General features: G+C 40.0%; 1 protein-coding gene across 2 annotated transcripts in view; it reads left to right on the forward strand.

Annotated features, from left to right (window-relative positions):
- LOC149451053 (tight junction protein 2-like) overlaps positions 1 to 12,344 on the forward strand; it is a 164,865-nt gene extending 152,521 nt beyond the window's left edge. For both annotated transcript variants that reach the window (XM_089691048.1, XM_089691047.1), the window contains 4 exons: positions 3,798 to 3,908; positions 4,177 to 4,509; positions 8,951 to 9,036; positions 10,737 to 12,344. In XM_089691048.1, coding sequence (XP_089547174.1) covers positions 3,798 to 3,908; positions 4,177 to 4,509; positions 8,951 to 9,036; positions 10,737 to 10,896 — 690 coding nt within the window. In that variant the 3' untranslated portion in view covers positions 10,897 to 12,344. The remainder of the gene's footprint in view (positions 1 to 3,797; positions 3,909 to 4,176; positions 4,510 to 8,950; positions 9,037 to 10,736) is intronic.
- The last annotated feature ends 1,492 nt before the right edge of the window (positions 12,345 to 13,836 follow it).

Genomic DNA, 13,836 nt, shown 5'->3' on the forward strand with positions numbered 1-13,836 from the left:
AAAGCAGTAATTCTAGCATTAGACCTCCTGTGTAAATCTGAAGTGGTGACCTGTAGAGGCTTTTAAAGCGTCTCGTTTGGATGTTACAAATTTAATTTGACGCCTTTGCACAGGTGTTTTAAAGCATATCATGTTTGGTATCCATTTACTCGACATTATCTTTTATACTTTAGCAGACAATTGGGCAATATATTGTGTTTTGTGCATTAAACATTCTAAAAAGTGTATTTTTTCCAAAAAATTTGCATTTGAAAAATCACTGCGCAAATACTGTGTGGCATGAAAAATTTCAACACCCGCTGTTTTATTCTCTAGGACATCTGCTTTTAAAAAATGTATAATGTTTGGGGGTTCAAAGTAATTTTGTAGCAAAAAAAACTTTTTTCAAGTAAACAAAAAGTGTCAGAAAAGGCTTGGTCTTCAAGTAGTTAGAAAAGTGGGTGATGTCTGGCATAAGCTTCTAATGTTGGCCCTGAAATGTCAGGATAATAGAAGCACCCCCCCAAAATGACTTCTTTTGGACACCCCAAGGAATGTGATAAGAGGAATGATGAGTATTTTGCAGATCTCATTTGTTGCCACAAGTGTTTGTAAAACGAAGAATGAAAATTTATTTTTTCTTTTCTTTTATTCTTTTTCAAAACCCTGTGACAAAAATGATATCTGCAAAATACTTACCATGCCTCTTATCCCATTCCTTAGTGTGTGTACTTTCTGAAAAGGGGTCATTTGGGGATGGGGGGGATGTCTGTACTATCCTGGCATTTTAGGGCCTCCGAAACTGTGATAGGTAGTGAGGAAGTGATATGAGGAAATCTTTGAAAGCCTGGAGGTGGTCATTGGATTGTGAGGGCGTGTATGTGGCTAGGCTGCCAAAAAGTCCCTCACATGTGGCATCCCCATACTCGGGAGAAGTAGCAGAATGTGTTTTGAGGTGTTATTCCACATATAGCCATGGCATGTATGCGCAATATATCATTTAACTGACAACTTTGGCTACAAAAAAAAAAAATGTTCCATGGACTCAGCATGCTTCTCAGCAAATGTCTTGGGGTGTAAACTTTCCAAAAAAGGGTCATTTGGGTTTTTTTTGTACTGCCTTGGCATTTTAGCATCTCAAGAAATGTGATAGGCAGTCAGAATGTAAAAGTTGTGTAAATTCCAATATACAGTCAGGTCCATAAATATTGGGACATCAACACAATTCTAACATTTTTGGCTCTATACACCACCACAATGGATTTGAAATGAAACAAACAACATGTGCTTTAACTGCAGACTGTCAGCTTTAATTTGAGGGTATTTACATCCAAATCAGGTGAACGGTGTAGGAATTACAACAGTTTGCATATGTGCCTCCCACTTGTTAAGGGACCAAAAGTAATGGGACAATTGGCTTCTCAGCTGTTCCATGGCCAGGTGTGTGTTATTCCCTCATTATCTCAATTACAATGAGTAGATAAAAGGTCCAGAGTTCATTTCAAGTGTGCTATTTGCATTTGGAATCTGTTGCTGTCAACTCTCAAGATGAGATCCAAAGAGCTGTCACTATCAGTGAAGCAAGCCATCATTAGGCTGAAAAAACAAAACAAACCCATCAGAGAGATATCAAAAACATTAGGCGTGGCCAAAACAACTGTTTGGAACATTCTTAAAAAGAAGGAACACACCGGTGAGCTCAGCAACACCAAAAGACCCGGAAGACCACGGAAAACAACTGTGGTGGATGACCGAAGAATTCTTTCCCTGGTGAAGAAAACACCCTTCACAGCAGTTGGCCAGATCAACAACACTCTCCAGGAGGTAGGTGTATGTGTGTCAAAGTCAACAATCAAGAGAAGACTTCACCAGAGTGAATACAGAGGGTTCACCACAAGATGTAAACCATTGGTGAGCCTCAAAAACAGGAAGGCCAGATTAGAGTTTGCCAAACAACATCTAAAAAAGCCTTCACAGTTCTGGAACAACATCCTATGGACAGATGAGACCAAGATCAACTTGTACCAGAGTGATGGGAAGAGAAGAGTATGGAGAAGGAAAGGAACTGCTCATGATCCTAAGCATACCACCTCATCAGTGAAGCATGGTAGTGGTAGTGTCATGGCGTGGGCATGTATGGCTGCCAATGGAACTGGTTCTCTTGTATTTATTGATGATGTGACTGCTGACAAAAGCAGCAGGATGAATTCTGAAGTGTTTCGGGAATATTATCTGCTCATATTCAGCCAAATGCTTCACAACTCATTGGACGCCGCTTCACAGTGCAGATGGACAATGACCCAAAGCATACTGCAAAAGGAACCAAAGAGTTTTTTAAGGGAAAGAAGTGGAATGTTATGCAATGGCCAAGTCAATCACCTGACATGAATCCGATTGAGCATGCATTTCACTTGCTGAAGACAAAACTGAAGGGAAAATGCCCCAAGAACAAGCAGGAACTGAAGACAGTTGCAATAGAGGCCTGGCAGAGCATCACCAGGGATGAAACCCAGCGTCTGGTGATGTCTATGCGTTCCAGACTTCAGGCTGTAATTGACTGCAAAGGATTTGCAACCAAGTATTAAAAAGTGAAAGTTTTGATTTATGATTATTATTCTGTCCCATTATTTTTGGTCCCTTAACAAGTGGGAGGCACATATGCAAACTGTTGTAATTCCTACACCGTTCACCTGATTTCGATGCAAGTACCCTCAAATTAAAGCTGACAGTCTGCAGTTAAAGCACATCTTGTTCATTTCATTTCAAATCCATTGTGGTGGTGTATAGAGCTAAAAATTTTAGACTTGTGTCGATGTCCCAATATTTATGGACCTGACTGTATATACCATAGTTTGCAGACGCTATAACTGTCACACAAACCAATTAATATACATGTATTGGGAATTTGTTTTTACCAAAGACATGTAGCAGAATATATTTTGGACTAAATTTATGACTAACTTTGACTTTACTATATATGTTTTATAACCGAAAGTAAAAAATATCTTTTTTTTTTTTTCTTCAAGAATTTCGGTCTTTTTTCGTTTATATCACAAAAAATAAAAACTGATTGGTGATCAAGTACCACCAAAAGAAAGCTCTTTTTTTATGAATAAAAGGACATAAATTTTGTGTGGGTACAGCATTGCATGACCGCGCAATTACCAGTTGAACTAGCGCAGTGCCAAACAGCAAAAGAATGACTTGGTCATTAAGGGGGGTAAATCTTCCGGAGGGCAAGTGGTTAAAAAGTAATTAGGCCTTTGGGAGTATCTCACTAAATAATAATTTTATGCTACATATGATGGCTAAAACCTGACTTGTATCTTAGTGCAGAATTCTGGGAAAATCAGTGAGCCAATCATACAAACAGGAAATAACATTTTTTGGGAACTTCTGTGCATCAGCTGTGTAACAGAACGCCTCCAGGATGCTATATTGCATTGAATTTTACAGAAAATTATGGCGCTGCAGATTGAAAAGGAAATTTAATTTTTATTAACATTTAATTACATTATGGCTTGTGTAGCAATTGTACATGCTTTATTTTTTTATTTGTTTTTTTTTTCCCAGGAAAGTGGAGCTAGCCTTAAAAGAAGATATATAGTCTAGATAAGCTTAATGGGGAATTGTAGGGCTAGCGTAGCACTGTTGAGAATACTGTGCAGATAACTTTGTGATGGGAGTTGTTTGAAAACCATCATACATTTCTAGAGAAGTCAAAACTGATATAAATAGCCTTTGAATTGACTGGACATTGCTCATATATTTGCTAATATTCATTTTGAGATATTTGTTTGTACTCTGATATTTTTCAGACCACAGTAAAACCAGTTCCAGAGCCAAGGAGTCAGCTGAAAGGTGCAGGCAGCAGAGAAGTGCTACGAGAGCCCAGTCCACCACCATCATTTAAACCTGAACCTCCCAAGGTATGTACTGTTAATATATCTAAAAAAAAGTGCAGATCTTTTTTTTTTTTTTTTTTTTTCTGCCATTTGTGTGCTCCTCATTCCCCATTCTAAAATCTTGCTATTCTCACTGCTTGTACAGTTTTTGAAGGGCTGAGTTTCAGGTATAACCATATTAGAAGTCAAGCTATGATCATACTGCTTTCGTGGATATGAATCCCATACCTGTATATCTTATGTCGTAATCTGCAGTAGTTAAATAAAAGCAAATTTTATATTTTCTTTGCAGGTCAAAGCACAAAGCAAAGACGAACTGTACGATTCACCTCGCAGTTATGATGCTAAACGGAGTAGCTCTAGTGTAGCCAGCAGTGAAGCCTCAGCAGGTTCTGGCAAAGCTCTTCCACCCCCAACGGCTGTTAAACCTGTGCTTGCTACAAAACCCATAATAAAGCCTCCTGTCAGTGTTAACCCTCCTGTGGGAAATATTAATGAAGGCCCAGTTGAGGAAGTGACAAATGCCCCCAAGTCTGTTTTAGGGAAAGTGAAAATTTTTGAGAAAATGGACCTCAGTGCAAGACAACAAAGGATGCAGGAGTTACATGAGGCACAAAATGCACGGGTAAGAATGAATGACCGTAAAAATCATGTTTTTTTTCAGCATATACACTGCATGAGAGCATGGGCTGCATAATGGCATGTTCTTTGTGTTTTTATCACCACCAAACCAAACTTGTTTGTTTTCAAGGAATGGAAAAAAAAATAGCTTACAAGGGGATTACACACACACAGATCAATTCCAACTGGGGGGGGCCATATAGCTGATCCTTCGCCAGCCTACATGGGTGTAAGAACACATTTTTGCAGGACTGTGCGATCATGTCATTTGTCTGCAGCTACGGTGCTGTTGATACACATTAATTCCCGTATGTAAGGGGCCTTTCACTTGTCCACTAATGGCTGAGGTTACTAATAGTCTATCTAAGCACACAGTGGTTGACAAAATCCTCAAGGACCCCTCTGTAAGAAAAGTTTTCAGGTCCCTCAGTCAACTACCAGCCAAGCAGAGACAATCACTGTGCATCCCCTGACTAATAGAAATAAGCTATGTCCAGGTCTACATGACAGGGAAGATGGGGCAGGGCCTAGCACTCATCTGACCCACATCTTGTACAAATGGACCCTCAAGTCCCTGAAGGTCCGTCTGCAGCTTCACAATCTGTGCAAATAATGTTTGTGCCTGCAAGCTCATCAATAGTATACAGAAGTCCTTCTCTTTTGAAACACAGTTACCTTATCAGCCTCAGCCCCATCAAGCCTTTTGAGTCTGGTAAAGGCTGCACCCACCAGGTTTTTAAAATTGGATGTCAGTGTATCATAAGTGAAGTAAATTTAAATTTGCCCCTCTTCCAGTATGATTTAACTGCTTGGCTAGTACATCAAGTATTGCCAAAATTATCTTAATTCTGTAGTACAGGACACAGGCCTGGATATTCATAGTCCCAGGATTATAGGCTGCTATCGTTAGGTGACTGGACATTGGCAAAGCTTTTGGACATGCCCCCTGAGCATACCACTATAACCCTACCCTAATCCTAAACCTCAGTTGTTTTTTTTGTAAAGTCCTTAGGTGACAGACCTTCCCTATGGAGAGGTTTTTTTGTGTAAATGATTCCTTTTTATTTCAAATTTTTATTCAACTTCAGTGTACTGCAATCTAGATCAGTGTAACTCTGTTAATACCTTAGGAACTGTACCCAGAACCCACGCTGTGGGGACAGCGTGCAATGTTGCTTTGGGCACTGGATCCAGCTTGGGGACTCAGCTTGGTGCTGAATGCAATGTGTGTAATTTGCCCCATGGTATTATACAGCTACAGGGCCGTGGTCCATTCTTATGGTTCCCAGACCCTGAAGAACGCCCCAGGGGCATGCCCTTTATAACAGGCAAAGCCTGGACCCTTACAGGGATCAGCGACACGTGAAGGTAAGATAGGTGTATCCTGTTATTGGACTTAGCAATTATGAGACTTAAAATCTCCACTACCCATACAGGGATCAGCAACATGTGAAGATAAATTAGGTTTATCCTGTTCTTGGACTTAGCAATTATGAGACTTAATATCTCCACTACTTGTAGTAATTTGACTTTAGCAATGGCGGAAACCAGACTCAAGGGAACAGCAGCAAAAACTCTCACTGTGCGATTGGGTGGCAAAACACTCAACCTAATTTAGGACCTAATTTAACACTGGTCTCTGCATCCGATTCTAATTCTGTCTCAGGCATGCAACAAGTGACCTACCAGACCAAGGCAGATTTTTTGCAACTATGTCAGAATTTCTAAAACAACTAAAGCCTTTAATACAGCCATGTCTGACCAGAGCCTAAAAGCACCAGGCTTCTTCCCCACCTCAACCTTCTCTACTTCAGTAGCTGCTCTAGTAGAGGTGGACAGAGGGAACATTGAAGCAGACCTAAAGGCAGTGTTAGAGGAGGCCATGGAAGATTTGTCACCCCCCAGACTCTTGTACACTTGATGCTATGGCTTCACACAACATGCTTACCAATGTAGATATGCTAACTTGGCATAGTTGACTTGATTCTCCTCCATCTTGTCATGTCTCTCTGGGTACTAAGAGACCTGCAAAGTCTAAATAGACATTTCTTATTCATGAACAAATAGAATGGGTAATTTCTGATGATTGGGTTTCTCCTGAATGATTTTCACCCCTTCAAGCTACATCCAGTTGCAAATAGAATTCATTAAAAAGTTGACTGCTCTGAAAGTTGACCCTGACATTTTAGTCTTAAACAAACCTTTTACTGTGCATATAGAAGATGTTCCTTATTTTAAGGATTCTGCAGACAGAATATTTGAGACACTCTTAAAAAGCTCTTTTTATTCTTGTAGGTCCAGCCCTGCAACCAGCTACATTGCTGAATTTTCTGTTTGTCAAACCAGAGCTAATTAGACTAGGGCAATGAACAATCAACAGGATCCTGTCTTCCAGGACCAAACTATGGCAGAACAGTCGCAAACACTGTCTTTTGCCTTTCTTTTCTGTGTTGATGCCCTAGATCCAGTCAGGGCACAAATTTCCAGAATGGCGATCATTTCTATCCATATTTGCAGAACCTTAAAGCTAAAAGTCTTGTCAGTGGAAGCTGTCTGTAAAAGACTCCTCATTCCTATGCCCTTTAAAAGAGGATGCCTCTATGGTGATGAAATGGACATGTTCAAAAAGGATGTCACAGGAGGAGAGTTATTTCTCTCCAAGACTCTAAAACCCTACTCTTAAGGGGCTTCTACCTCCTCTAAATGCACAGCGCCCCATCATTCTCCTCCAGGCTATTACTTCTAAGCCAAAATTCTACCTTTCCTTTGGCGTAATATTGGAACACAAAGTTCACCAAGTCTAAAGCCTTCATTACAATGAAGGGTCACCCTCATTCCTACGAGTGGGAGGACATTTGTTTTCATTCTTCATTGCTCAGAGCAATAAATTGGCTCTGCATCACTGAGCATACTCCGGGTGTAAACTGAGATCGCCACTGTAGTGGCCTACAGTATATCAGTCATAAGGGGGGGGGGGGGGGTACTAGTCAGCCTTGAAAGAAGTAAGTCCGATCATCTACTGGGCAGAGAAGCACTGTCTGCCAATCTCTGCTGTTTAGAGAGTGGTCAATTGGAAGTTACATTTTTCCAATTGTCACTGCCTGGACCAGAGCAATTAATCCCTTCATCCCAACATCTTCAATCTCCTATGTCAGAAACGGGGGATTCTAGGCATGTAGTTTTGTGGCCAGGACCAAGGCTCCTCTGGTACTGCCATGAGATGATCTGGTAATTGCCTGGAATTCCGTTCAGCTTAATATATGCCTGTCCTCCAGTACACTTTCCTCTGCTGCTGTGCAAATAAATGAAGAGAAGAAACTGGTGATTTTCATTGCTTCCAGGAGACGACCCCTGGCCTCCTCCAAACATGACAGACCTTCTGTTTCAATGCCCCCTTCTCCATTGCACTCCTCAGTCACTGGCTTTAATGTCATAGCTGTTGAAACCCAGGTCTGGAAGGACAGGTGTATATCTGATGATGTCATTCCTACATTACTCAAAGCTACAAAAGCCAAGGAAAATCTAGCACATCACCATAACTGTAAATCACATTGCTAAGCTTTATAAGGCCACCACCTGGTCTCCAGTTCATACATTCTCCAAATTCTTCCAGGTGGATGTCCAGGCTTTTGGCAACAATGTTCTTACAGAAGCACTCTGAGCTGGGTCTCTGACCATTGTCTATTTTCCCACTTTGATTTATTGCTGGAGAACATCCTAGTAGCTATGATTCCAGCCTGTGTCCTGTATTGTACTCTAAAATTGAATTTGCAGGTCAAATTTACAGGTAAGTCAAAATTGCTTTCACACTTGGTTCACACTATGAACCGCATATGAATCCCACAGGAATCGCACTTAATTCCTGTGCAATTCACATGCGATTCAGTGTGGTGCAATTTGAGCCCATTCATTTTGAATGGGCTCAAATAAAACTGCAGCTCACCGAAGTTGTGCATGCATCTGTTTCAGAACCGCACTGCAACCAGATCACATGGTCATTTTATACCATGAGATCCAGTTCAAGCAAATGCACTTTGAGTTTACGACCTGCGTTTGGGGTGTTGTTAAGATTGCACTGACACCCGCTGCAGATTGCAAGGGTAGTGCAATTTGAATGCAATGTGAGAAATATGCACGGATTGTGGGTTTCCTGCACCACATTATACTGTGAAATATTTATGGGACTCTAGTCTAGTCTAGTAAAGGTATCTGATGGCAGAGCTGTCTCAATAGGCCTATGTTACCCATAGCAACCAACAAATATTTTTTGGGGCTTTCATTTCATTTTCAATTTAATTGTTGTACCCTGCTGTTCTCTTATGCATTCTTTCTTCTATCCAATCTATATATTTATTCTTCACTTTAAATATTTTTTAGCCTTTGTAATATTTCCATCCACTTTCTGTTCTGTTCAGTTGACCTTTTTTTCCTTTTCTGATTTAAAGTTGGAGCTGGCACAGAAACTTCCTGACATTTATGCGGTACCTATAAAAGCACAGAAAAATGACCAGAATCGATCACAGGCAGTAAGGTATGGTAATTATAATTATATTCCCCTTTTTACACTTGCTGGTATAAAGCTTTTCTTTCTTTCTTTACTTCCCCTATTGAACTGCATTTATAGTGTTACTAAACCCACAGCAGTAAAATCAGACTGTATATGCAGTAAAGCATGCTTGTTATACTCGCTGTGGAATCTAACGGGTTAATCCTCTGCATTGTGTAAAACCGCTGTTTGATCCTGTCTTCTCTGCCCCTCCTCTTGTTGAAATGACCACCTGATACAGACGGAACCTGTGGTCACATGCACATGGTAAGTTTGGTGTGTATTGCTAGAGAGGTTTTTTTTTTCCTTGGGAGAGTGCATGTCATCAGCATAGGGCCAATCAGCACTGTCCAGACAGAGGGTCAGAGGTTTCACATTCTCCTAGAGTAGAAAGAAAACGTCTCCTACAAGCTTTAACCAGTGCTCTGCTGAAGTCACAAGACTGCTGTAACTGCTAATGAAAAAAGGTATTTAGCAGTTTATATTTACTAAAATATTTTCATTTCCATGATCTGTGTACTGTGGGAGACCAGATATAGTGAATGCAGGGTCCGGGGTTTAGTAACACTTTAACATCTACATATTATGTAGCACTTTACATAACTAATATTCACCTTTCATGTCAGTCCTTTTTTGAGAGATGCTTACACACATGCAAATGCAGACCAATTTGGACAGAAGTCTCTAGTGAGAGCTTCCTTTGCTAGCTTGGTTTAAAAGAACTTGCAGCCAGTAAAGTCTGAAAAAACTGAACAACCAGCCTGCTTACTTGTTCCAGCTGTTAGCATTCTTCCTTATTTACTCTTTTCTTTTATAAAAATGTGTGTTCAACATGACCTTCAGTTTCCTTATGAGTTATTGGTGTATTGAGAGGTGTCATAGAAAGATGTCATTGATGAAAGAATTCAGGACTTTTCCAGCAAGCTACTGATGCACATAGTTGTAAAGGACCTACTGCTACTTAACCCAAGACCAGAGGTCATTAAAGCCTGGATGCCCAGACACAATTTAGAAGTATCCATGCATGATGGAACTTTGTTTGCGTCAAATGGACTCTGCATTACCATACATGCCTATAGGAAACCAGTTGACCACCTTCTGACCTGCATATAAACTTGAAGCATCTCAAACTCATTTTTTTTTAGGACAAAAGGTTATTATTTGGTACACTGTCTTTAAAGCGGAGTTACACTCACTCTGTAAAAAAATAAGTCAGCAGCTACATAAACTGTAGCTGCTGACTTTTAAAAAAAACAGCCACTCGCCTATCCCACGTTATCCCCTCCACAGCCCGTCCTGTAATCCGAGCGCCGGCTTCTTCAGTGTGGGCACTTTGCAGCAGCTTGCGGCTTCAAGGCGCGAGTAGTGCTGCATTTCCTGAATGGCCCCGTCATTTTCTGGGACCGGTCACCGTGAACCCCCCCCTCCCCCCCGCTCCCCAAAGGTGGCAATCCTTAATTGGGAGTGGGGGACCAATCTTTAAAGCGGAACTTCCCCTTTTGAGTGGAACTCCGCTTTGAATGTGTGTATTAAAATTGCAGAAACTGGCAGCTGTCATTGTATCACAGTGTCAGTAACAAAAACATACTGTCCGATCAGTAGTGTAGAACTACAACTGGTTTGAGCTATTTTACTGGTTGTGGATGTTTAAAGTTGTTTAATTCTAACTTTTACTACATTTCAAGTTCCAGGCATCCAGAGCCTCAAAAACCACCAGGCTGGTCCTACACAGACCATAGGGGAAGCTATGGAAGTGATGATGAAGAAGAGGACTATCGTCGACAGTTGGCTGACCAATCAAAACGTGGATTTTATTCACATAAATACAGGGACACTGAGCTCTGAATTGCTGCACAAAAGACAAACTAATCGTATATATATATGTATGGTTTATGAATTTACAATTTTTTTAAGTATATAAAAAATAGACTTCTCAAATCTACTGTAGCTGCATCCTGCTCATGTGTTAACTCATTTTGCACTGTTTGATCCATTTTAACACATAGCTGGCATTTGAATATATTCTTATACTGAACTGGAAAACGGCAACTAACTATAGTAGGTACGATGGGTATTATGTAAATATGTAAGGGAAGGTTCCTACTGGAATGTTTGTCTTATGTTTGTGGTAACTTGTGTTGTAATTTTCACTAATGACACACATCTTTATTGCAGTTAGGGCTATCTTCTGGCATAATTTCCATGTCAACAGCCCTCATTCCATAAGAGCAGGGGTGTGCAGCCTCTGGGTTGAGACCCCAAAGGGCATACAAGAATTCATTTTTTAAATATTCTCAACTGCCCTTAATTTTATTGGATTTTAGTGGCTCAAGATTTTTTTTGCTGATAATACTCCTTAGCAGCTGGGGCACCTAAGATATAACACACGTTCAGTTTATCAATGCCTCTAAAAAAAGAACCGTGTATGTTGTCTTAGCAACCTCTCAGATTCAGTTTGTACTGGAAAATAGCTGGAAAGGGAACATGTAAACTGGAATGCAATGGGGCAAATAGGCTCAGATTTGATACGTCATTTATGGCACCTGGTTTAGTCATTCCACCCAAAACTTTTGTCTTAATTACTTCAGACTCAGCAAATATCTGGGTTATTTGATACATCATTTGGAGGACTTCATACATCATTTATGGCACCTGGTTTAGTCACTCCACCCAAAACTTTTGTCTTAGTTACTTCTAACTCAACAAATGTCTGGGTTATTTCTTGAGGCTCAGATGTTTATAATCCTGCTCACCTAACAATGAGCCCTACTTTGCTGTCTGTGTCTGCGCTTTCATTTATTTTTCATCTGTGAGCATCTGTTTCCCCTGCTATTGCAGGATTAGGAGTGATGTAAGGTGTTGAGGATGCAGAATCAGGAACCAAACTGGGGTGCTCTTACCCCTAGGATCCTAGAGAGAGAAAAGAATCTGAGGTCTGAGTCACTTTGCCATCATCTATAAAGAAGCTGCATTCCATCCATCAAAAAGTTACATACTATACCTGTGGGAACATACAGCCTTGGGCTGCAAGGTTTATGCACAGAATTCTCATGTGTTAAACGACATTCCTAATGTGCCTTTTGCAGAAATGTCTTACAACATGCCTTGCATTATAGCAAAGCAATGTAAAAGGCCTGGCTGCTTCTTAGCATTACATTATTTCTTCAATCATTCAACTTGTAAATGTCAATGAAACTGTCCAGTCAATAAGACTGTTACAAATTAAGCTTGTAAACATAAAAACTGTTAACAAAAATGTTTTCTTATTGCCATTAATAAACTGATTAAACTTTGTTTTATAGTTTTCATTGGTAACTGTTGTTTTGTATCATTTATTGAATACTATAGAGACTTGGTTATATGACATGGCATATTTCACTAAGTTAATAGCCTTTAGCAACCATTAGCAATGAGAGTGAATGGGAGCTGAAAATTGCATGGCTGGGAAAAAAACCCAGCGTTATAGCTTTGTGAAATAAGTATATGGATACTCAAAGGTTTAAAAGAAAACAAGCACACAAAAGTGGATTTGCTTCATATTGAAAATTCATGGTGTGCTCTAATTCTCTCAAATGGCACCTCTAAACTTTTTTCCTGCTTGATCTGCTCCATGTATCACCACAGACCGTTTTTACGGCATTGTCCAATTTCTTTAAGATTACATATGATGTTGTTACATTATATATTTTGTGAAATTAACAGTACTTCTTATGCCGTTGTTCATTTACAAACGTTGGCATCTATATATAAAAACTCAAAACCAAATTGCCATTTTCAAAATATAACATCAAAAACCTTCTTTGACATTACTATCTGTTTCTACTGTACACGTGGCTCAAACAATCCTTTTTGTATGTTATCACTGTAAGGTCATATAAACATTTATGAAATCCTCTGCCACCCTTCCAATTTGAATGGGTTGTACTGCTCCCCATAATTCCTTGCACTGTGCATATATCATGTATATGTTTAATAGCATCAATAAAAGAAGACCTTGCAGGAATGATGCTAGAGTTTATAAGACTTGCTTCCTTCCTTTCCCTGAAGGACTGGACAAAGTCATATACTAAGAGTCATTTTTGGGGTTGTCCACTTCTAACCAATTTGGGCTTATTCCTTACAGGTCAACTGCAATAAACATAGAGAGGGCCTTAAAGTATATTTCCACTTTTGGGATAACACCTACAGTTGTGGCCAAAATTATTCAACCCCCAATGCTGTAAAGGGGTTTAGGGACTATAGTGTACATTTGGAATTGTATTCAGAATCAAATCCTACAAGGACGTTGTAACTACCCAAATGCAACTAAAATGACATCAATTGTTTATGTAATACAGTAGTAAATGGTTCTTATGTGGTTTCTTCATTGCCACAATTATTCAACCCCTTAAAGACTACCACTCTGAAGAACAGAGGTTCATACAGGTGCTTTCCATCAGGTATTGAAAACACCTGTGGATGTCACCGAGCAGCAATCAAGCATAATAAGCACCAATTAGGCAGCTTTAAAATGACTGTGATACTCAGCTCCTTCTAGACATTTACTGGTGTGGTTACAAACATGGTGAAGGCAAGAGAATGGTCCAGGAAGACAAGAGAAGAGGTGATTTCTCTTCACAGGAAGGGCAATGGCTATAAGAAGATTGCAAAGATGTTAAACATACCAAGAGACACCTTAGGAAGCATCATTCGCAAATTCAAGGCAAAGGGCACTGTTGAAACGCTACCTGGTCGTGGCAGAAAGAAGATGCTGACTTCGACTGCTGTGCGCTACCTGAAGCGTAG

Source organism: Staurois parvus, unplaced genomic scaffold (genome assembly GCF_062004578.1).
Source record: "Staurois parvus isolate SC_StPar_1 unplaced genomic scaffold, SC_StPar_1.0 ptg000549l, whole genome shotgun sequence".
Taxonomy (NCBI): Eukaryota; Metazoa; Chordata; class Amphibia; order Anura; family Ranidae; genus Staurois; species Staurois parvus.